The 25,529-nt window shown below is 41.1% G+C and overlaps 1 protein-coding gene across 2 annotated transcripts in view; it reads left to right on the top strand.

Annotated features, from left to right (window-relative positions):
• The window catches only part of LOC118792700 (CD2-associated protein), a 50,253-nt gene that overhangs the window by 12,156 nt on the left and 12,568 nt on the right, over positions 1–25,529 (top strand). For both annotated transcript variants that reach the window (XM_036550602.1, XM_036550603.1), the window contains exons 2-12: positions 2,433–2,593; positions 5,785–5,947; positions 7,935–8,035; positions 8,565–8,685; positions 9,040–9,227; positions 10,979–11,066; positions 11,874–11,968; positions 13,432–13,530; positions 13,705–13,758; positions 19,899–19,935; positions 21,459–21,512. In XM_036550602.1, coding sequence (XP_036406495.1) covers positions 2,433–2,593; positions 5,785–5,947; positions 7,935–8,035; positions 8,565–8,685; positions 9,040–9,227; positions 10,979–11,066; positions 11,874–11,968; positions 13,432–13,530; positions 13,705–13,758; positions 19,899–19,935; positions 21,459–21,512 — 1,161 coding nt within the window. The remainder of the gene's footprint in view (positions 1–2,432; positions 2,594–5,784; positions 5,948–7,934; positions 8,036–8,564; positions 8,686–9,039; positions 9,228–10,978; positions 11,067–11,873; positions 11,969–13,431; positions 13,531–13,704; positions 13,759–19,898; positions 19,936–21,458; positions 21,513–25,529) is intronic.

The raw sequence follows: 25,529 nt of genomic DNA on the forward strand, positions 1-25,529 counted from the left end.
AACAGCCTACCTAAGGCTGTAAAGTGAATTATGTTGTGATGCAATTTTTTCTTGTCCCTAATATACAGTATGTAGGATCTGTTTACTTTACAATACATTTAAAATATGTTTTGGCATTCATTTTTATAGACATTATTCTGATGTTTTGCCATAAACAGTGAAAGATTAAAGCCCCATCATACACATATTGTTGTGTTTTTAGTAGTGTATGTGGACAGTGGAGCAAGGAGAATGTGCCTACAGTCTTTATTTCTACTAACGTGGAGCTCCCAAAAACAAATAATGAAGAACTATAATAAAAATAAATTTACACCATTTTGATGAAGTGACTTGTAATCCAAACTTCTAAAACTCATGAACATGTCAATGCTGGTCAAAGGTACGAAGCTCAGGGCTCCCATTGTGAGAAATCAATTGGCCTGACAGCTGCAGGGCTGTTCAAAACAGCTGTTGAAAAAAGAAACTGAATATTGTCAATGCCTCCATCCTCCAGGCCCTGGGCAGGACAGCATGAGAACAACATCACTGCCACGTTAATGGTGATAGTCGTTGTAACAATCATCAGGAGCCACGCTGTATTCTTTGTGGTGTTTGGGGGGGGTTGGGGTGCTTTTCAGGAAACCCTGTGTAGGGCCACACCTAGCTCTCAGGCCTCGGGTTTGACACCCCCTCTCTTGAAGGAGACATAGATGCCCCCAGAACACGTTTGCTTGAGGCGTCGTAGATAGTGCTCATTGATATTTCAGGGAGTGGGTTTTAACATGTGCTTATGAACAATGTGGAGGTTTTGGTGAAGATTTTGACACTGTGTTTGACACTTTTAAACTATATTTAGTGACATTAGTTTCACACCAAAAGAGAGCAACATTGTGTGGTGCTTTGAAAGCATTTGACATTCCTCTTTTGGGGTGTCTTTGAGGAGCGAGCATATAACTAAAAATTTAGCACTCCTCTACTGATGTCAAACATTCACAGCAATTTAGAAGTGACTCTATTTGGGAGATGTAAAATTTAAGATTTTCAGTTTCTGTTTTGCATTGCGGTAAACTGGCGTGTCATATCTGATTTGCATGAATATTTACATGAATAAAATGCGGCATAATGAATTTACTGTGGTAGGGATTCACTCAAAACCACTCTCACCTTTTATGGCAATGTGCTATTGAACAAACCTTCACACATTATTTGATCATGTGATTTCCACAGAAGTGCAAAATGCAGGAAATGCCTGTGTGTCCTTTCCATTGCTCTTAGCATAATGTCATTAGTGATTTGGTGGCACACAGTGGACAGGTGTTTCCCTTAGACCTAACTTCTCCCAGGTCCTAGGTTCCGCGTCCTTTGGTGGAGATGTATGAAGTGCTGAACTCACGGCCCTATAAAATGTATTATTTTTACTTTTTCCTGTAAGGGGTGGCAGTGTAGCGTAGTGGTAAGAGTGCTAAATGACAGTAATGTAGGTGTCTTTGACTTTGATAAATTGCGTCAGTTAATTAAAAGCTAGCCAGTCATTTCACTAAACCATTTGATACTTAACTGCAGCTGTTTAGTGTAGTATAACGTAGGTTCTCTTTGTTTGTTACAGTAATGTTTTCATCAATTGTTCAACTCCCGCTTTAAAGCCACAGTTTGCCGCCGGTGCTTCAGTTGTTTAATGTATCTCAGCTGGACTGCTGCTCTATTGATTTCCATTTTCACCCCTTAGCGGGACATTTGGTTAGTGGTGACAGGCATACTAGAGCAGCCGTGTTAGCTGCGGGAAGACAGAGTGGATCTGGTGCAAGCTAACACCTTTATCGGAACAGGAACATCCATAGAGGCACCCAGCAGACTGCAGGAACACTCAGAGAAATATAGCAGTAGCAGAGTAGCTATTTTTAGCTCAGTTGTGGGTTACTCAGCACTGCACACAGCCTAGTTTACATTAGCCTAACTGCAGGTTTTCTGTGTGTTGTGCTGTCTGGGATAGGATTGCAAAAGTGTTTTATATAAAAATAATTATTTTCATATATATACACCCAAATATTTAAACATTTAATATGTTTATTCATATAATACTTCATTAATACCAAGTCCATCAGTTCAGTGTTTTTTGTTTTTTTTTTTTTTTTGGTGATGAGTGATGCTTTGGATGCTGGCACTTTGACCTTTTTAAGCATAAGCTTGAGTTGAATGAATAAGGCAAAGCTTCATTTATTCATTTTTTTGAAATAGCACTTTCCATTAAGAGGCATTTTGACTGAATCCAGGCCTATGTTGATTTTTTTGCACCTATTTGATCATCAGTTTGTGCTCCAGAAGTATTTTGGATTTTGCTGCTCTTTTCTAGACACGAGAGGAATTGTCTAGCTTTTGTGAGATTTGAAACCATTTCCAAGGTAAGCTCTGTGACCTGCTGGCTCTCGCTGTTTTCTCCCCTCCTCCCCCGGCAGTTGAAGTTGTTGTGGAGTATGACTACCAAGCGCTCCACGACGACGAGCTCACGTTACGGCTGGGAGACGTGATCAAGAACGTGAGGCGGATCGAGGAGGAGGGATGGATGGAAGGGGACCTCAACGGCAAGAGGGGCCTCTTCCCGGACAACTTCGTAAAGGTGAACCGCCGTAACGCCAAAATCTTACGCTGTTTACAACCTGTACTGTTTGTTACTGCCCCTCCGTGGCTGCGACAACAGTACTGTGTACATTACAGATGTGTACAGTTCCACAATGAGAACTGTCTCATTGTGGAACTGTACACATCCTGTCCCCGTACTGTCGCTATACTTACTGTATGCACTTTTGTAAGTCGCTTTGGATAAAAGCGTCTGCTAAATAAATAAATGTAAATGCAAATGTAAAGCGTAGTGGTTAAGGAGCAGGACTCGTAACCAAAAGGTGGGGCACTGCTGTTCTACCCTTGGACAAGGTACGTAATCCAGAATTGCCTCTGTAAATATCCAGCTGTATAGATGGATAACATTGTGAAAAAAAACTGCAACCGATGTAAGTCGTTCTGGATAAGAGCGTCTGCTAAATGCGGACAATGTAATGTAATGTGTAGGACAGGTCTGTGAACGTGATCCACCGTTCCCAGAGCCTGTCAGCTGTCCGTGCTTCTTCACAATGCTGCAGTATGTAGGAAACCGAATCTGCGTTCTCCCTACACTGCTGCCCTTCGGTGCATTGCACAATTCTGCTGTCACCAGTGTCACTGTCCCTCACTTTCACAAAGGCGGGAGTGTGTTTCATGTAACTCACTGAAGCGCAAAGTCATGAGCTCTAGCATTTTCTTGAGGCATGTGAAATGATGCACCATGAAATTGTGCGTGAGAGTGTGTTGAAGTTGGACCATTTCATTTTTTTTTTTTTTGTTTTATTTCATGGAGTGCAGTTGAAGCGATTTGCTTTTTTTGTCACGCATTGCAATAATCTGGAGGAGCAAGATAGGTAATCCCTAAGGAGCCTGAGAGTAGTCAGGATATCATGCTGGACTTTGTCCCCAGGCACTGTTTGCATTTTTGTTTTTTTATGTTAACGAGTCTTGTGGCTGAGTGTGTTCCCAGAGAGCAATGTCTGAGCAGCCGGTAAGTGACACTCCATGCCTCTGTTTTTACAAATAGCAGCACGATGGTGTTTTTAAGGCAGTCTTGAGCTTGTAGTGAGATCTGTGTGATAGTTTGATAGCTCTGCTGTTTTCGTTTGTGATGTTGTAGTGTCTCAGTGTATGTACTGTAAGGCATTCAGTTCTTTATCACTTCCGGCTCTTATTATGGACTGGTTGGCTGTGTGTAAGAGGTGAGTCAGAGTACAAAGACTTTAAAAGACTTAATAAATGCTTGCGTGGATCTAAATCTGTTAGCTTGGGTTGCTGTTTGTATCCTTGTATGTAATGTCTGAATTAGACTCGAAATTTGGTTTGCAGTGTTGTAGGCAATTAAGATTGACAGCTCAAATCATATTGAACTATGCAAATTGACTTCCTCAACTGTGTGGACCAAACTTTGTATAGGCCTGAATATTTAAGATTGTAGTTTTTAATATATTAACAGAGGTCTGTGAATTTTTTGGTAGTTGATAAAATATGTGTGGTTTGTGGGGCAAGTTAGCACCTAGTTTACCTTGTCGACTGTTTTAATCTGTACTGCTCTGTGTTGGAAGCTTTACAATAACTCTTAGGTGTACAATAAACATGGTATTCTGTGGATTTTTTTTTAACGTCTGTAAAGGCATTTCTGTTTGATGTGAGCATTAATGGCTGTGCCTGTCAGCTCTCAGGAGTCAGTTTTCTTGTGCCGCTTGGCGCATTGATTTGTGTTGTGAAACGGAGCGGGGTGCGAAGGGCGTGCGAAGTGGAAGTGCGGTGTGGAGGAGGAGAAGGAGGAAGAGGAGGAGGAGGAAGAGGAGGAGGAGGAGCCGGTCAGCGTTCAGACAGTCCCCCTTCCTCCAGCTTCGGGACAATGAAGTAGCGCTGAGTCAGCATGTGAACCAGGAAGCACATACTTTGCGACTAGCAGATGACCCTCATGCGTCGTTCTCCCCGTGTCATGCAGCTAACAGCCTGCTGGCCCTCGCTTCATTACTGTGTGAGAGCCACAGAAGAGAGCAGGGTTGCACAGCTTCCTGTACTCAAGTCAGTACCTCCTCTGGTTCAGATTTTAAAGGCTGTTTGTTGCTGGAGATTTTGACTGGAGACTAATTAGTTATTATTATTTTTATTGATTCTCCTAACCAGTGAAAACAAACCCATTACCAAAGAATGGGAAAACTTTTCCATGCTGTAATTCTCAGCAGTTGCTATAGATACAGTCTGCTGCCCTGTGGTCATAGATGCCACAGCCCTGTTGGTTTAGGGGGGGGGGGGGGCATACTCCTTTCCAGGCCTCGTTTGAGCATACTTGAGAGAATCCCGGCCTGCGAAATAGCCCTGGCTGCTGTCCCAACCCTCTGCGGCGTCTCAGCCAAGACCGATTCTGACGAGCTGGCAGAGAGAGAGGCAGGTCCCAACACGACACTATGAAAGCCTTCTCCGAGGAGCACGCCTTGCTGTGGGGATGTACTCGCGGGCCGCGGGAATAGCGCACGCGCCGAGCACGCAGTCTCTGCATAGTCTGCGCTCGTAATGAAGGAGAAGGGTGGTGCCCGCGCGTTTCAGAAACACCGCCGTGGCAGCACGTTGACTATTCCTTAAGTGCAGGGAGGGGCCAGAGAACAGAGAGAGGGGAAAAAAGAGGGGGCGGAGCACTCGCTCCATGCTGGATTATTTCTGTTTTTCTTTTTCATCCTGTGTTGCTCTTAATTCCTCTACGTTTGCCCTTGTAATTTTTCTTTTAGTGTACTGTATTGTCACATCTGTTTTTCTGTGGTGTTCATTTGTCTTCTGCTTCACAACTGAAATTGTGAACATAATTGCCACTTTTAAGACATAATAAATCTGGTGTGGGGCTGCATGCCTGCTGTAAAAGGAAAGGTGTTTGAAACCACTGGGATTCAGTGTTGAAATGCAACAATAACAAAATGGGAGACTAATCTCCCATTGGGGCTAATCTAAACTATTTTCTCATCTTGCACACACAAAGATCGTTATATTTGGAAATGTTTTGTGTGTAGGCTATGTTTCCCCTACCTAATCGTTACACTTGTCAGTATCATGAGTCCTTATCTAAATTGTCCCTGGTGGGATAAATAAAGTTTGGTTTTCGTATAGTGCATAGATATACACATTTACTCAACATCTGGCTTTTCCACAGAGCATGATGTATGTTCTCTCAAAGGCATTTGTTTTTCATCTTTGTGTGCTTGTCAGGAGATAAAGAAGGAGTCCAAAGAGGAGGTGAAAGAGGAGTCCCAGCCACTGCGGCGGGAGAGGACCTCGGGGAACGTGGCCAGCCTCGTCCAGCGAATGAGCACCTACGGCATCCCCGCAGGGGGCTTCCAGCCCCCGTCCCAGCCCAGGTCGTTCAAAAAGAGTAAGTGCTCGCCTGCGGCCAGGCCTTTACGGGGATTGCGCGTTTACACGCATGTGGCAGTGGAGGATTACCGTCCCATAAGAGGCACAGCTCTTGTGCCCCTTAGCAACGTATTTAATGTAAATACCCAGCTGCATTAGTGGATTGTATGTCAGATGTAAGCTATCAAGGATAGCCCTGGATAATAGCATCCACTAAGCGACTAATGTAAAAGCCCATGTGATCTTTTAAATATATGTGCACGCATATTCACTAAGAGTTGGCATCCTAGAGTGCAATTCTGTAACCACGCTCCTGCTTCAGCCTTCTCCTTACACGCTATGTTCAGCTGATAGATGTTTCAGATGTCACTTGGTCAGAGTTGTATCAGCATTGGGCCGAAAAGCCGCAACATGCACTGTGATGCTGCAAATATAGCATTATGCTGTGTGACATGATACTCACTGTGAAATGGATGTACTTCTTAAAGGGCGAAGAAATCGCCTGTAATTATATTGTTGTTGGTAATGTTTCCTTGACAATTAAGCATGACGACATCATTTTGAAGCTCTCAGTGAGGGAGTCTTTTTTTTGTCGCCAAAGTGGAAATAGCTGGCAGTCTGTTAGAGCTGTCAGAGAAAAGGATGCTGGGAGAATAGGAAATGACAGACTGCAGACTCTGCACCTCCTGGTGAGATGGTTTCCCTTTACTCTACTTAGCAACATTTGCACTGTTATGAAAAGGTTAATATCAGGTTTAACATCATCAGCACTACAGACAGAGAGCTTCTGCTCATACAAATAACTGCTTTCAGCTCTGCTGTCTTTCTTTGCTGTAGAAAGGAACAGTTTGAGTCCCTTGGAGGAATTGTGACAAACCCGTATGAGCCAGTTCTTCAATGGGTTCTGTGTAAAGGAAAAAACATGTAGGGTCTAGTAATGCAGGGCTTAAAGGTACAATTCATGTTTGAACATTTCACACTCATCAGTGCTTGAAAATCCCAGAGACATTACTGCTGGCTGTCTGCTTACAAAATCAGTCATCTCTAATTTTTGTATTCAAGAGGCCATTTAAGATGGCTCTTTACTTTATATGTTGTTCTGCCAGTGGAAATTGGGATTGATGAAATTATTGCTATACTATAGCTTTACAGTAAACCTTTATAGGTACCATTACCTTTAAACGTAAAGCAGGTCAAAGCTATATGCGGGCAAAAGGAGTTGTAGCGAAGGGCGAGAGCAGTCACCCCACCCGGCCTCGAACCCGGGTCTACGGGGTACCAACCATGCGACTTTGACTGCGACGCCAAAGAGCCAGGCTCGTTGGTATGGCAGTCAGAGCACATACTCAATCGTAGTGACGGCACTCCGTCACAGGAGCGCTGCTGACGTATCATATATTTGAGCTTCATGTTGCAGTCTATGTGCACCTCAAAGATGATGGTTCATGCCAATGCAGTCTAATATATATTCCCTTTTTGCAGGCCTGATATTTAAACAGATCTGTGCCATTTTGTTGATGATGTTTTGATCTTTTACTTTCTCTGAATGAACGTGGCACGACATTGATCATCCAAGGAAGCACACACATATGTGCTGAATTTCATAGTTGACAAAAAAATTGCGTAAAATGATTGAAAATGATAATGAGGGGAGAAAAAAAACACTTTCCTTGCATAAAGGCAAGTGTTCCAGTACTCAGTGGTTGTGTGTGTGAAGAGAAGCCCTGAAAACCGAGGGGAGCCTGGCACTGCAGGCCTCCCTCGTGTGACTGTCTGCAGCTGCGCTTGTTTAAAGAGGTGTGTCCGCTGCGGGGATTACCTTGATGAAATGTCAGCTTGTGGAGCGCAGGTCTGCACAGTCTGCTTGTATTTCTGGCTGGTGAGGGTTTCCTCTACTATACGTGCTTGCCTGCATGATGCCAGTACGCACTTTCACACAGGCAGACCCTGGGTGTTTGCATCTGACTCCCCCTCTGTCTTTCATTCTTCTTTATTGTCCTCTACAGAATCAAAAAAGCGGCAATGCAAAGTTCTCTTTGAGTACCTCCCCCAGAATGAGGATGAGCTGGAACTCAAGGTGGGGGATGTCATTGACATTAAAGAAGAGGTAAGACACACAACACTGGGGTTTGTGTCATTGTCTTCGTTGACTCAGTGTCACCCATTCATAACGTTGGATGGTGGTCTGCTTGCAGCATTCATTCTGAGTAATTGCTTTAACTGTAGATGGTGCTGTTTGTGGAAGATGTGAATGGCTGTCTATTGCAAATGTGAATGACGATTTTAGAAAATAATTTGGAGGGGTTTGCAATTTTAGCTCAATTTTGGATGCTATGCATTGTATTCAAGTTAAATGTTACATACAGCACCAGTCAAATGTTTGGACACATTTTTACATAGGCGTCAACTTCACTATATTTGTCTAAGAAACAAATATCAAGCATAAGTCTTTAGATCAAAAAGTCTTTCAATGCATCTTTCCCAATTTCTTAATCAGGTGTGTCCAGACCTTTGACTGGTACTGTAGAATGTGATGATGTGAGTGTGAAGATGAATTTGAAAGCTATGAGCTATGACCCTCACACTTGCATCTCAGCAGATGAGAGGGAACCTCACTGGCTTGGTTTCTTTTCAAGGTGGAGGAGGGCTGGTGGAGCGGAACGATGAACGGGAAATCAGGGTTGTTTCCGTCAAACTTCGTCAAGGAATTGGACGGAAGTGAAGATGACGAACCCAACGATAACACAGACGAAACGGGTAAAAAAATCTCACACACTCGCACCCAATTGTAATCACATACATAAGTGTATTTAAAGTGATTGAAACAGTTACTGTGTGAGATTCAACACACTGCATGCCCCTCTACACATTCTTGGCACTGCACTCATCAGTAATGGAACAAGTCATCACAAGAAGACTTGTGAAAGATTTCAGGTGTTTCACGCAGCACTGGTATGTTCAAAGAGTGCTGTGTAAAGGTTGAAACATTTCATGTAAACCAAGTACAACTAGGTGAACGAGAGCCTCTCACTGTGACAGGTATGTGACAGTTGAAGTGAATAAAGTGATTGTGTCTTTGCCTTACGGAGCTGTACTTTTACCCTTTCACAGAGAGCACTGGCAAAGACAGCTTGGCAGCCGTCCCCACCACTCCTACCTCTCCAGGGACCGGCAACGGAGTTATAGCACAGCCAAAAAAAATCAGGGGTGTTGGCTTCGGGGACATATTCAGGGAAGGGTCTGTCAAGTTGAAGGTTCGACTCCCCAGCTCTGAGGCAGAGGAGAAGAAAATTGATAAAGTAAGTGAACTGAGACTGACTCTGTAAACGTGTGTCTGTGTCTGTGTTTAAGGGTTATTTAAACCACTGTAAATTATGTTATATTCTTTTAAAAAAAGGTGTGTTGAATTTGAGGATTAGAACAAACTAGAAGAAGTTGCACATGACCTCTCCTGGGGTTTGAGTTCACAGATAATCCTCAGCGATAGCTTTGATTTGTAATCAGGGCATTGTTTAAGTTATGGTCTCACAAGGATTTTGTCAGGTTGTGAACACACCTTTTTGCATCTTGCGAGAACTTTTTTGCTGAGGAGAATGTGACAGAGCTGGTAGTAATGCTGCTCAGAATCTCATTTACATTAATACAGTCCTTTTAAGAAGGTCTCAGGTGTGAGATTTTATGAATTGGATTACACAGGTTTAGTCCTCATGAACATCATCATATGACTTTAAAAGTTGTGTTTTTATCTTGTTCATTGTTGTTTCTTGTGTAGCATTTCAAAAACACCAATTTGGCAGCCTTAAGTGTGGCTCAAACAGGGAGGCATGGTAAAATAATTATAGGTGTAGCTCATTTTTAGAGAGGGCATTCAGTGTTTGTTTCCGTCAGCTGCTGATGAAGTCAGAGATCTTATGGTTGCATTGTGAGCTCAGGCAATAGCATGTGTTATTTTTAGGAACAAATTGTTTGGGTGGCCTTTTCCCAGGACGCCTGAACATGCTCTGTTTCCTTGCGTGCTTTTTTATTAGCTAATATGTCTGTTTTTATGTGTACTGTAAATACTTACTAAAGGTGCCCCTAAAATCCCTCTTTTGCCTCAGCTGTTTGCTGTGTATACATATGTGGCTCTTTTATCCTGTGTGTTGGTATTGTGCTGCCAGGATGTGTTGTTACAGTCTTGGTGGAAAATAGTAGCGTACTGAAGGCACTAGCATTTTTTACTGATGATCAAGAAACCCAAGGTCTCAAACATAATTGCTTGTTAGGGACACCATTGGTTTCTGGAACTAAAAACAAACTGAACTACGTAATGTTTGGAAAAAGTTCCCAGCCAGAACTTGAAAGTCATTTGTGACTTGCATACATATCGAAATAAACTCATTGTAGCATCTTGGCTCATCCCTAATAGGATGGAAGGCTACACCATGATAACCCATTCATTACTTTTAGAGTGCATGCCAAATTGTCTAAACCAAAGAACTATGCTGAGCTTACATTTTCATATTCTTTATTTTGATTACAGCACAGTTTACCTCAGTGTCAGAGAAGTCTGGTTTGTAGCTTCCATTTAACCCTTCAGAATCCTTGGTTACTTTTTTCCCTGACATGGCAGTCTTTAGGGAATCCATTTATTTGAGACAGATTTCTCTTTCTCTTTGTCTGTGACTAGGCAGCAAGTTATTTTAACAGAAGAAATGAAGATGGAATGTAAATTGTCGTAGACAATGCTGATGCTTGGTGATCTTTACAGAGACTTGCTGTTCTTTTTTTCTCCCTCTGAACAAGCACTGGTACTAAAGAATGAACTGTTGCTGTTGAGTCATGTGACTATTTCACAAACACTGATTGCGTACATTGCCCACCAGCGCTGGGTGTGTCAGTGATTTCAGCCATTGATCTGTGTTCATCCTCCCCACCTTGCCAAGGCATGGCTAATCAATCGTCAGTCATCAGTGAGAACACCAGTCTTCTGCCATCCAGCCTTTGACAGCATGTGTGTGCCGCCGTTCAATCATGTCAGTAAATCCATCTGTGGTTTGCTTCATTTTAGCCAATTCCATCATTGCCATCCGCTGCAAAGCCTGCCCATTTGAACATGACAGACTCAGATAAAGTAGATGGAGAAAACAAAACGAAAGGTAAGTTGAGGCAGGATATGTTACACAGAGTGAGTCTCACCTGTTTTCTCTATGGAGTGTTTCTTTTGACTTTGGAAGATGTGTATGACTGATAGTTGTATCCAGAATACAAGCATGACCACGTTACTTTCCCAGTGTGTACACCTCAATGGAGCATTCAGGTTATACTCATCAACAGGTCTGGCATATAATAATAGTGCCCATATCCATTTGCAAAAACACCTTAAGCCCCAGCTACCATTGACACCAACCCATCCACTCTCTTACACATCACCAACTCTTTCATTGTCAGACAGTAGGCTGTGGTGAAGGTAATGAGTCAAATCTTTAATGCAATTATTAAAGCTCTCCTCAGTACTTTAAAATACAAACTGTACTTTAGGGACCTCTTCTGGACTGAGAATATAAAAAGTAATCCTCTGTTTTGCAAATTAGACATTGAAACATTTATTGATTTATTGCTTGAAAACCTGTATGGCTGTATGTCAAGGGAAATTTAGCTGTTACATTTAAAAAGTCTAAGAAATAATTTGGCATTGTCTTTACATTAGTTTTAAATGCAGATTGTGTTTAAATGCGGACAGTAATTGCTAGTTTTCCCAATTTAAGACTTTATATTCAATTCAGGACTCCATACTACTGTCACTATATATGCGGTTTCTCGGCAAAAGCTAAGAAGAGATCACTGCCACAGCAAGTTTTCATTCATTGTATTTACCAGAAGAAAATAATCCACATATATGGTAATGGTATCCAAATATCAGAAGGGAGTCCGTCACTGAATGTCCGGTTCTTTCTTTTTCAAAGTAAAAGAATACTGCAAGGTCATATTCCCCTTCGACGCAACAAATGAAGATGAGCTGAGTCTGAAAGAGGGTGATGTCATACAGGTATTGAGTAAGGTAAGGTAAACGCCCCCTAGCTTCACCACGCATCATCTTTCTCTCCAGAGCAGGGATGAGAAAGCAAGAGCATGTAAATTAGGGAGCAAAGACTCGGTGCGGTTGTTAATTTGCAGGCGGATGTGACATAGGCAAGTGTACGACGTGGAGTCGATTTAAAATTGTGCTCCAGCAGCTGAGCAGTAGATGAGTCAAGGCCAACCGGAATGCAGAGCTGCCTTACTGGCACACACCATAATGGTGAACATGTGACTGCAGCGGGTCAGTGAAGACATGAACGTATTGGTAGCCCTGAACGGTTCACCTTCAAATATGGGCCCGGAAGAGTACATCAAATCCTAGATAAAGTGTTTCACATGCACATTATTGTCTGACGAATTTCCTGCCGCTGCCGCGGTCTGATCTTATTGTGCCGACAGCGGGGCAGTGTGCCATACTGCCCTTTTAATCCTGCTTACTTGTGGCAGCCTCCCAGATAACTGCTTTAAGTGGAGAGCAGTGTAGCAATGACAGTTACCAGAGACACTGCGGACTTTGCACTCTGCACTCTGTAACGTCTGGCCTCTTGATGCTGTGCAAGGTGCGTTCATGACTACATCTGGTGAATCTCAAACACTGAAAACAAGCCATTGTTGAGTGTGAGGACAGGTCTGAGTACTTTGTTATGATAATTCGTTTTGTCGTTATGAATTGTTTTTTTACGCCAGGCAATTCTGTATGAGGCTGAGTGCAGATAGCGCTGTGTGGAAATGAGTGCATATTGTTAGCTTTGAATTCAGATAACAGTAATTGGTTTTGCGTATGTCTATACCTTAAGAGTGTTATTATTGTTTTTTTATGAATGTGTGTAGGAAAATTACATTGTATTTAGAATTTTTATGAATACATTGACATCTTAAATATCTAATTTGTATTGTTAGCCAGATTAATTCCAGGTCTGCTATGCCTCCCAGAATCAATTTTAATATTGTTCATATTGCAAGCAGCCCATTATATCCCAATTAAATCCAAACTGGAAAGAGAAGTTTACTAATACCAGCTGACATAGTTTGTGAACTTGTGTGTGTTTTCATGGTGATGTTGGACTGGGCCAGTTTCTTAATTCACTTAATTCCAAAAGCAATAACTCAGTGAAGGATGTTATTTACTTTTACATGATCGGGACGGTGCAATTTCATTTCATGCTGTAAATACTGGATGCTGCCTGCTCTGAGACTTTGAGATGGTTAGAGAAGCATTTAGTGCCATCTAGAGTTGAGATTAAGTAACTGTTGCCATGGTGTGACAGTGAGGAATTGCAAATGATGTGGCGATTCCACAACAGAGCCGATTCAGTCTGTTGGAATGCTTCTTTTCAGTGATAATGACTTCACTGGAATAAATGCTTTAACATTTCAGAACCAACAAAATAATACACAGTGACCTCAATGTCAGGGTCATCTCTCACACACTTTTTGTTTCAGGACACGGGGGAACCGGGCTGGTGGAGAGGGGACATTAATGGCAAAGACGGCATCTTTCCTGACAACTTTGTGGCCATGATATCAGAGGCAGACAAAGAGGTGACATCACAATGATTTGCTCTTTCCAGAAGTGTTCTCTAAGTAACATGCAGCCATGCTTTGAGAGAGGACATTTAAGCGGGCACAACTATATTTGCATGTATTGCATGTTTACAAATAATTCATTAATGGTATTAATGATAAGTAATGTTTTTTTGCCACACCTTTTTACAGACACTAACCTCAAGAGGCTCAGTAAAATCATCTTCCAAACAGGACTCTGAAGAGGTATGTGATTGAAGTGCAGCCTGAAGAGGTGTTTTGCATTTGCTAATAGCTCTGCAAATGAACCCGGTACATTTCAGTTCTTTGATCATGGAAATGGTGTGGATGGTTGTCACAGGTGTACAGGGATTAATACCACAAATGCATGTGCTCATTAGTGCATTTATTTCTGAAATATTGAAGTTGCATTTACACATGAAGTGCCTTTTCCAGTTGGCAGATAACAAATTAAAACTAAGATATGTATACAATCTCCATTGTCTTAATATTAATCATTTGTGCTTTTTCGATTACTTGCTGAAAAACCCTTAAAATGTAGTTTACTCAGTGGCTGGATTTAGGAGATTTGAGATTTGTTCTTGCTTGCCAGTTTTTCATATCCATGAACATATCCACTCAGATATTGGTGGGTGGGAGATTGACATTTGTGGCTTAACATACAAATTAAAAATGGTTCTTAAAATAAACAAGGTTTCCCATGTGTTGTGTTGCATTGAGTCTTGCTGACCATCTGTAGTTCATGGCAAAAATAGGCACTGTGGAAGTTAACTAGCTTGTAAGACTATGGTGTTAATTAGTGTGAATGAGCTTCCTTTCTGTGTCACAGGGTTGTATATGTATGCTGTATTTCTGCCCTTTGGCTTCACATGTTAGCAAGTGACCAGGGGGAATGGAGCACTGAATTTAAGTCATGCTCTTTCCTCCATCCAGCAACGTTGGCAAGCCTCAGGCATGACTTTGTAGACTTCATAATGAGCTAGTTACCTAATATCCAATCAGTTGTGGTTGTTTTTCACTGACAACTGAATAATTACTTGTAAAGTGTAAAAAAGATATTGGGACTTTGGTATAAAAGTATGAAGATTATGTTGAAGGATTGAGTAACATTATTGATATTTTGTTTAACATATTGTAGAGCTCAACCATTCAAAAATCCTTGTTTACCTATTTACAGGTTTTCCATGTGGAAGATAAGAGTTGTCCAGGTTCACCTTCTAGGATAAGCTCTTCACAAAAAACCTTTACTGAAAAAATGCAGAGATCTCAACTTTTTTTTCTGTTGATTACTTTTTGAAGCATAAGTAACCTATACAATATCTAGTAGATAAATATAACATGTGGAATAGTTAATCTGATGCCCATTTTAGCCAGATTTTGCAGACCTGTCTCCCACAATTAATTTTGACTCAGTATTTGTCAGTCAATGAACATCCATAGAGCACATATAACTAAACAAGCCTCTGGGAGTTCAGAAGCGTTACTTGGGAGTTCATGGCTGCTTGGCTCTGCAGAGGGAATGTGGGTGTCCTTTTCACAGTGAGGTCAGAAGGCGATACGAAGCTGATTGCTCTGAGCATCAGCGAAGTTGTTTTTTTCGTTTTCTCAGATTCCACCGCAGTTGAGAAGACTGTTTTTCTTTGTTTGAACGCATTGTTTCATATGGATGTCGATGAGGCAGAGAGGCTCATGTGACTGGAAGGACACTGGTCAGATGTTCAGCAGATAAACACTTTCATTCCTGCTGCCTGCTCAGTAGAGGGCAGCCATGAACAGGTCTTGCCCCTCAATAGGAAGATGTGCACTTTTGGCATTTGTGCAGACAGTGTCGGTGGACACAGTGTTTGTATTACGAAGTGAAATAAGGTAGTCCCATAGCTTTTTCTCATGATATCTTGGAATTTGTTAAGTGGACACTGATGAATGTGTGGCCGTGTATAATTATTTTGTATCTCAAATTAGCTGGATGCATTTTAAACCCTTTAAACTTCATCAGATGGAAAAGATAATATTGATTTCTCTTTACATCTTTGGGGCTTTCCTTTACTCTCTGTCAAAGAATAAAATGATTTCAAGCATAAAGTATGATTTAAAGAATTTTTACAGAGTATTGTTTTGATAAATTGCACTAGTTATGATGGATGACTTTAAAATGCACGATTGATTTTGGTCAAATTAAGGCGAGAACAGTTGGCTATCTATATGGACGTTTAAAATGGCATAACGTGAGCAACATAATGTTTTAATATAAAGATATGACATATATATTAATAATCTCTTCACTAAGAAATGGGATTAATTTGAACACTCCCACCTGCTCTCTGTTTTTGGAGCAGATGAGTGGAGTAACCCTGAATGGCAGCATTTCTGTCTGTAAGCTCCTGCAGCTCATTCCCCATGGGAGGCATCCTCAGCGTGCCCCAAAACGTCCTAAATCCTGTCCCTCACTACCAGCTTTTATATAGACTCTTGTAAATTTAAAAAAAAGAAACTGGTAAATAATGAATTGTCATAATCCACTAGAAAAACATTGATATTGATGAAAAACACAAATATTGTTAGTTGCATGTTTTGTCAATAAAACTGGAGCAAAAGTGAGTGACACTGCCTCATTGGAACTTTACATGAGCCCCAGCCTGGGGCATCTTTTTCTGTTTGATGCAGGAAGGCAGCTTTGTTGAGAAGTAGGCCAGGATACTGAAGACAACAGGGTTTTTTTTCCCCCTCCTTCAGTCAAATGATAACTCTGTGAAAGGTGTGGAAGGATAAAAATGTGTCCATATGAATTGAGGAAATGGAGTGAAAAAATGATATGACATCCATTCTGTCATTTAAATGAGACTGCTTCAGCTGAATTGATCCTTTAACTTCAATGTACTTTGCAACAAGAACCGTGCAATAATTTTTCAAATCAGATTTCACATTAGAATGAAAATCTTTGTAGATACCATATCTCTTTCTCCTCTTAAGAATCCTTTTTTTGTCAGCTACGTTTGAGTTTTGCACACCATTTTGAATGAACTTTAAAAAGTTTCTTCTTATGTGTTGCATGCTCCGTTTTGCAGAAACATAATACCAGTATATAAAATTGACAATGTGTGCAGATGTGGTGGAAGGCTGAAAAAAGTGAAGCCGGGTTGTCAGTCAAGGTCATGCATGATGCCGGGGCATGTGACTGGGCTTTCCTCCTTCCCTGTAATAGAGGCGTCTGTGGGCTGCTTGCCTGATGCTGGTGTCACGCTTGCGGTCTGGCGTGAATGTGAGGAATGTAGTTAGTGGCTAAACAGCCCAGCCTGAAGGCTTCTGGTTCTGATCTCAGATGGGGTATGGCTGCTGGACCCCTTGCGCTGAACTGCAGCAGTATATATTCTTCTTTGTAAGTGGATAATATGCAGCTGTAGCACTAATGGAAAGGGCCTGCGATCTGTCAGTAAACTGATTATTGGCACTGGCCCTGATGTGTCAACACTTTTTCACGTCACATTTCTGAAGATGTTTTCTTTTTCATAATGGTCAGGCTTTATTATTGTTGTTGTTATTGTTAATAATGTAGGTATCTTGCTGCTTTGTAGCTGAACTTAAGCTTTTCATGTTGACAAGGACACAGCTGAAATGTCAGTCACCGTCGCCTACTACATTAACAATAATCTTCAGCTGTTGACCAGTAGTTCTTGATTCCTTTGTGGTTTTGGACAATATGGAGATACTGATGTACTGTTACCCTGTAAATCTTGCGCTGTGTCCTCACTGGCTGTGATTAAGTTTGCCTCGCCATGCTGTGCTCGGTGGGAGCCGCAAAAAGTGTTTGTTTTCATTTTTAGAAAACAGAATGCCGGACATAGGATCGAATCCAGCAGCATCTGTGCTCAGATGCCTGTCAGTCTACAGTAACAAGGCAGCTGTGAATGCTGTGTCACAGAGAGGTTCTAGCAAATTTTATTCTGTTTACAATTGTCCGTGTGGAAGCTAGCATGAAAATGAAAGGAACGCAGAAACTGAGGGAGACAGAAATGAGTTGGCAAATGCTTGTCTATATTTTGTGTGTGCACAGAGAATTAGTTTTTATTGATTACTGCTGCCACACTGAGGCTAGATAGCTTTTAAAGCTTTTAAAATCTGTTTAAATCCCCCCTGCCCCCCATTTGTGAAAATGAGTGGTGTACTGCCTGCTAATTGGATTGGCACCCACATTTTAATGAATGAAATATGATTTAGGATATACGCTCCTGCTCAGCTACCGCTGTGGCCACAGTTATATGTGCAAAGCAAAGACCCTTAAGGGTAACTCAAGTTAAAAACAATGAGAACAATGAAGAAGCTTCAAAGAACCAGGGACTATCATAAAATTACAAATTGCGTCCTTTGTACTGAGGAGTGGTGGCGGGGTGAGGGGGTGGAATTATAAGAGAAAGGGTGTTTTTAAGACTACCCCCCTAATGCCGAAAGCCCCCCTTGCTGGACACATTTGACAGTATAGGTTGGGGGTTTCATGGATTGATATTTAAGCTCACGTGTAGGTGGCATGCAGCAACTATGGCTGCAACTGAAATTCAGCAGTATTGTTGTGGGAAGAATACACCTCATGCTATTAATATTTGAACATTTTACCTCCCAGAGTGCCCTCCTTTGTGCCCTGTCGTCGCTCTGCTATTTGCAGCAGAAATTTGCGGGTAGAGATCAATGTAATCATTGCATTCGTCAATAGAGAATCCCTATAACTAGAGGGTGGTTATGGGCTCCACGGGTTCCTCTTTGTTAAGAGGGCCTGGAAGCCCTTCAGATGTAGTGCTGCTGAAAATACCAAACAAGTTCTGCTGGTGGTGAGGTCTATAGATGAAATAAAAATATTATATAAAAATAATAAAAATAAAAGAGAGCAGTTAAACTGTGACAATACAGTGTGAAGCCATTTGTATTATTACAAAGTGCAGCTAATGGGGCCATTTCCCTGTTCAAGGAGGTGAGGTGGTGCAAACAGATGAGCAAAAAACCAGTATGGATAAAAGTGACCTCGTTTTTTTACCTGACTAGGGAAAATGTAGACTGTATTGCAAAGCAGCAGGCACAGGTCACTGTCATAGTTCATTAATGAAATTATTCAGTTGCAGAATAAGAGTACTGTGTGTAGAACTCACCGACATCCTAGATATTTCCATTCGATGCAAACTGTGTCTTCAGTTTGTGGACAAACTTACTTTTTGAAAAAGTGACATTTCAGTATGAATGGAGCCACATTATTCAAAACTGGGAATCCATAGTTACACTCATTCACATTCATGCTCAATTTGCAGCATGAAATGCAAATGACAGCAAGTTTACCAATATTCACTCAATCTACTGAGGCTGCCACCTTGACACCATCTGTTGGTTTGCCAGGAAACCGCAGCATAAGAACCATAAAACAGAAATCTACTGTCAGTGCAGCTGGGTGTGCTGTGGTACATCTCCACTGCTGTATAACATAATGAAGCTCGAGTGGCTACGTCTGAATGTAAATAAATAATCTCACACCAGTGCTTTCCATTTGATTGCAATCTAGTGTTTCCACAGGACCTTTTGAGAAACAATACCTCAGCTCTGATAGAGCTTTTTGATGTGAAAGCAGAGGCATACACTTAAAATGATTGTTGGAAGGAGTGTCTGAGCTGTGGATGGGGGGGGGGGGGTGTTATGAATTTAACAAGGGGAAGACGATATCTCAGCATAGTCACCTGCAGTCATAATTGTAGTTGTTCACTGTAATCGCTTTCACCCCTTGACACCATACATAGCTTCAATTCTGTGATTATTCTCATACCATTTGTATCACTTGTGCGTGGGTCTACAGTTGGTATAGCTTACAGACTATATGCCCGTTTATAGAAACAGGGGGCTGTAAACCAGTGACATGGTTTTCTGAGTGGCTGATGGGAACAGAGTTTCATTCACACGTGCCACTGTTCTCAGAACAGAATCTGTTCCCCCAGCTGTTGGTTGCTATGGCTTTAAGGGTACAGACAGTGTATTAACTTTAACTACAGTTTGTGCAGTTGTGCAGCTTTGTGGGCACTGCTTCATTGACACAATTTTGACACAACTGGCCAGTAGTTGTGATTTTACATTTATTAGACTGACAATGTTTTAAACTTCTTTAACGTGATCAAGAATGGCCTGATTGTGGTCAGCAAGAGATTGTGGAATTGACAGGTATCAGTATTTGGAGTCTGGCTTGTTTTACTCTGTGTCATTTATAACCCTATGTAAGATTTAGGGAATACGGAAACTGGTGTGCGGTGTCAGCATTGCTCAGTTTTATGTGTTTCAGTTTGAGTGCATGAGTGAAATACTGCCTTGCTTATGTTCTATTTTTTTTCTTTTCTTTACAGAAACCAAAAAAGCCGCCGCCACCTTCAAAAAGCTTAGGTACGGTAAAGTGTTTTATAGTTACATTGGTATGAAAAAACAAAAATCACTCAATCCTGTGCTGTGTAGCTTGTGAACAGCAGGTGCAGTCAGTGCTTTCCCTGATTGCAGCACCCTATTTGTTTCCACCAACAATTCTCGGGGCTGCAGTCATCAAAGGCTGTGAGTCATCTAAAGACCACAAGGTTTTTCTCCCGTTTTTCCCTTCCCGATCAGTGATGCAGCGGCGCTGTTCTGTGTCACTATGGCCCATCAAACCCTCAAAGTTTTTCTGACTTCTCTGATCATCTTTGCCATCTTTGTTGTCGTCATTATGGCCATAATTACAGGCCGGTTGCACGGACAAAGCAACCTTGTATCATCATGCAGTAAACTGTCTGTCTGCAGGGAGCTGGAGGAAGATGCATGTAATTCTGAGCCAAGCAGAGGCATGTTTCAGCTTTCGTGCCACTAAGCAGCCTCGGTTCCATGAAAGTAATAGGAAGACTAAAAAAGCAAGCAAATTGATTTTTGGAGGAAAATACCTGCTTTATGCTTCAGTAGGTAGACTGTGTTGAATTTTTTTCATTTCCCACATGATTGATTTCAGTCAAATGTGCCCTCGAAGCATTAAGACTGTAAAATAGCAGCGTGCTAGAAAATCAGCTATTGGATTTTCTTGCTACAAATGCCAGTAAAAACTGGTCCACTGTCGTTCCCTTAACATCAGTGTTTGAACAGCTCTGGCAGTTGATCCGTGGCTCTCTTCAAGCCCACATAGGCTGACAAGGCTGCAGACCTTGATGGAAAATTACCTGAAGAGTCAGACAGAGGGAAAACTCAAAATTCTACATTTATTGATTTCAGTGTCTATAAGAACTATCCTACAAGTGGATGATGAGACAGTTGCTGTGACCACCATAGGGAATTAATGTGTGTCAGTCATGCATTCACAACATCAAGATGTCTTTATGTGTTTATTCACTCACTTTCAGAAACCAGTCAAAATATTATTTTTTACATGTGGTAAATTGTCAAACTTTAGGTTTGATTGTGTGTATTGCCATTAAAAAGGTATTAAATGCCTCTGACTTGGCAATAAGGCTACTCATATTGACAGATTATGTTTGAAATCCGTCTGTAACTCAGTTTGGGGCCCGATCCTGTTTGTGTCTGAAAAAAGAGACTGGCTTATGTATAGATCCCAACAAAATATCCATTCCAGCACCAAACCAGCACAATTTATCACCATGAACCACCTTACAATTTAAATTGCCTTTCTTTGCCTGTTTCAGTCCAGGTTTCATTTTTTATGTGGGCGAGGCAGTACTTTCAAGTGTCTGAAATAATTTTGTAGACTTCTGCAAGGACTTCGCTGCTTCTCATGCCTGCCTACACAGGAAGTACAAGACCGCATCTGTACAACCCACTGAAGACTCTCAGATTGATGTAAATTTGCTTTGCCTGGTGCCTGTTGCCTACCTCACAGCAGTCCAGACGTGAAACACAAAAATTGACTAACAGGAATATGTTTCGATTTTCAGCGCCGAAGCCAGAGGTCCCAAGTGCTGATAAGAAGCCTCGGACCGAGGACAGAGGTAAGGACCAGCTGCCCCTGACCACTGTGAAAATGCTCCAAGCAACGGTTTGGGTTGAACACATTAGGCCTCGCCAGTGCTGGTTTACCAGCCTCCTGCTGTCACAGCTCTGAACGAGATGTCCAGTGTAATTTATTCTTAATTCAGCTGGTTTCTCTCAGTTGCTGTTTGGGTTATATATGTGTCAGCTGTTGAATGTTCAGGTTGCTTTTTACTGATAAGTGCTAATGAGAGTTGCAGTCAAACATACTGTCTTGACAAAAGGGTTTTTTAATTGTTGGTGTTGCCAAAACGAATCTGTTGTGAACATGTTTCCGGCTGTGTGAACGTATTGTCATAATTTATTCAGTTTGACAACTTGCCCACGATCGTCCCTACAGTGGCACTGGCATTATAGGTAATTACTGAATGTCAGCCACATTGAGTCGTACCCTTTCATTTACTCTGTCTGTAAAGTCTTATAAACTGTCTATAAACTCATATTTAACAGCACAGGTTTGGACATTTTTCTTAAGCTGACGTACGCTGATTACAGCAATTTTACCCTTATGGTCCTTTTCCTTTACCCTTCCTGACACCATAGGTTTTTATATAGTCATGTACTTTTTTTTTTTAGCTGTCTGCATTTTTGTTGGCTGTTTCCATTTGCAATAAAATGGTCCGAAAACCTGTGTTTTATGTTGCACTTCCTCTCTGTAGCTTTGCAGAGTAAACATTATGTTGCACTGAGGCAGTTTCATCAGCTCTGTGATGTGTGGTTTTGAAAAAACACCAGACACAGAGTTTTTTGTATCCCTTGCAGGTAAGAGGGCTTATTACCAAGATTGCTCTCTGCTCGTGTGAATCACTGTTTAAAAAAGTGATCGATACGGCTGGCTTAGGCCACTGCAAACCCATGCAAATTGCTCTGTTCATGAGGGCTTGTAAGAATGAAGCTTTTTTGTGAGACTCAAATCTGGTTGGACACACTGCAGAACCGTTGCATGTCCTCACCGAGTCACACAGGAAGATGAGAGCTGCACATTTGGTGCAGACATCCTGCAAACTTTCTGACCTACTTTTTGTCTGTGTCAAAAGGAATGCCTTCATCTGCCTCTTTTCTCTGTCTCCTTACAGATTGTGTGATTAAAAGAGTTCCACAGAGTTCCTCACGGTGTAACATACTTGAGGGGTGTCAGGGGACCTGGGTGGCCTCTGTGGTTATAATGTATTTACAGTTAGCGTGGTGTGTGATTGCAGCTCGGGCATCTGTGGTTGGGTCAGGACTGTATTTTAGTCAGTGTCTTTGTCTTATGCTTTGGGAAGCCCTGCAGTCCTCCTCATGGCCAGTTCATGACATTTGTGCTGCTTTTATGCCATTTTTGCTTTAAATCTAGATTGGTTTCACTCCCATAGTGCAATCCATATCAGTAAGAAAATGTTTAATGCCTCATTTATTTGCTGATATGTGGTGGACATTTCGTAGCCTTATGAAACCCCAAGGCACTGATTGCCTGTTTGTTTGGAATAAGATTGAACGCCTGTGGAGTGGTGATGTTGAAGAGTTAAATATATAAATCCTGCTAACAAAGTAAGACTATTCAGAGATGATGGCAGTGTGCTGAAACATATGAATGTTTTAGCTTCCTCTTTATATATGTAAATGCTGACTGTAGGTCTTACATGAATGCAGTTTTTGAGATGGTGTGACAGAGTGCTGTCATTACTATAGCTGAGTATGCGCTCTGACTGCCATACCAAAGAGCCTGGCTCTTTGGCGTTGCGGTCAAGCTGCTGGTTTGGTACCCCATAGACCTAGGTTCAAGGCTGGGTGGGGTGACTGCTATCACCCCTTCGCTACAGATGGTTTTGATTTTTACACACGACTTAATAACAGTGTCATCTAAAACACAATTCTCATTCTTCAACTTGAACACAGACATGCCAAACATGTTGTATGTAGTACAACACATACTGATGATGTTTTACTATTTTGGCATGATCAATATTTATATACTCATAATAGGTAGTGCTTTTGTACACATCCAGCTTCCAGCTTTAGCCTGAATATCATATTGACATTTCTGTAGGAACACATAATTAAATATATGGTTTGTTGCATCTTTTTGTAAATGAAAAAAAGACAAATTTGTTATTTCCCCTGTCTCTTCTGTTGCATATTGAAGATGTGCATTCTGTTTTACTGAAAATTGGACTTCACTTGCCTTCATTACTTTGATTCATTCTCCATAAAGTAGATTTTGTGTTTCTTCTCAAAGAATGAAGGCCATGTTGCATGAAGATGTAGTTCCATACATCTGTGCTGTATGTTGTGGGGAATGGCCTTATTGAAGTGGTTTCCACCTGCCCTCATATATGATATGCTTGTAGCATATTAATCGTGTCTGCCTCCTCTTCTCATGTGAGCTGACTTGTTAAATAAACCAGAAGACGCCATTGTTGACACCCCTGGGCATCATGCACATTACTCACATTTGGCCTTTTCAATATCTGATGATTTATTTCTGTTTTGTGCAAAGGGATGCACATAGACACATCATCGTGTGAAAGTCTGAATGCTTACAGCGCTTCAGAGGAGCAGTGTCATCTGCTTCAGCATCATTCAGCATTCATATTGGAATGTATCGGTGTCTTCTTTCTACGAATGCCTTAAATCTTAATCGGGTTGGCTCATCAAAAATTTTGTCATGTCTAATTCAGGGGACTTACGAATGCTTGAAATCTAATATTGCAATGTCCCAAAGTCCTCTAACCTTATGGGTTTACTTTTTTTATTTTTTTTTAAGTCAAGCACACTTTGATACCTGATCTGTCAGTTCTTTTTATTGGAGCTTAGTTTACAAACAGGAAAGAACAGTATGCCTTTCAGATACTGTATGTGTAGGGACCATTCATATGATGTCAAATCATAGATCAGCTTGGCATTAAAATGGGTTACTTTGCAGCTATATTCATTCATTGGCAGGCACACTTTGTGAACAGTGCTAAGAGGAGAAATAGGAAAGCTAACTTGTAGACTGCCATTTTTAAGTTGCTTCTTCAGTATCAGGTATGATCATGAAGACCAGGTAAAATACAACTTTAACCATGGCCGGTAACATGATTTCTGTCAAAATGACTTCAGTGTTAGCGAGTAAAACCATGTTGTTGCTGAATGTGACTATATTAATAACCCAATTCTTAATTGCAATATAAAGAACCTAGTACAGTATTTGGAATTAAGTTAACTAAATACTTTGAATTAATACTGAATTAAATTAACTAATACTTTTGTTTTCATTCGTTTAGTGGTAGTTCACTACAGTAATAACCATGGGTATTTTCAGAAAACCATCTGAACATTAGTAATTACATTGTCACCCTATTGGAAAAATGTGCTGTCTTGTCCTAAATTCTTTGTTTTTACCTTGCTTGACTTGTACTGTTCCAGGTTTTTTCCCCCCCTGGGTGTATGTAGTCAGTGGTGTAATGGGGATTTTTTTTTTTTAGTGGGGGATAAAAAAAATCGCCAGATACAGAAACTACTTATGCTACTTTCCTACTGTTTTACAAAAGCTAACATTATCAACAGCATTCATAATGTGTTCGGCATTGCTTCATTCATAACCACACACAAATCATGCCAATTTATAACAATAGCAGACACACAGGATCCGTGTACTTATTCACACCAAACGCATACATTCGAGTATGTATAATTACAGCCGGAGTAGCTCCAAGTTGTTTGCTCAGACAGCTGAAGAATCGATGCTGTTTTTCTTTTTCCAGCTTTGTTGTCATTGACATTATCTTTACAAAAAAAAAATCTTGCCATTTTAACCACGCTTTTGGGTTAACGAGGAGCAAGGACGAGCTGCAGCAATAGCCTATTGTTGTTAGTTTTCAAATTTTTTTTACACATACGCAGGCTAGTAGTGTCACAGCGTGATGATGATCATCATCCTCTAAAACTAAAATAAAACAGAGATTGTAAAAAAAATAAATTAATAAATAATTAAATAAAAATAAAATCATGCT

The sequence above is a fragment of the Megalops cyprinoides genome, chromosome 17 (assembly GCF_013368585.1).
Source record: "Megalops cyprinoides isolate fMegCyp1 chromosome 17, fMegCyp1.pri, whole genome shotgun sequence".
In the NCBI taxonomy this organism is placed as follows: Eukaryota; Metazoa; Chordata; class Actinopteri; order Elopiformes; family Megalopidae; genus Megalops; species Megalops cyprinoides.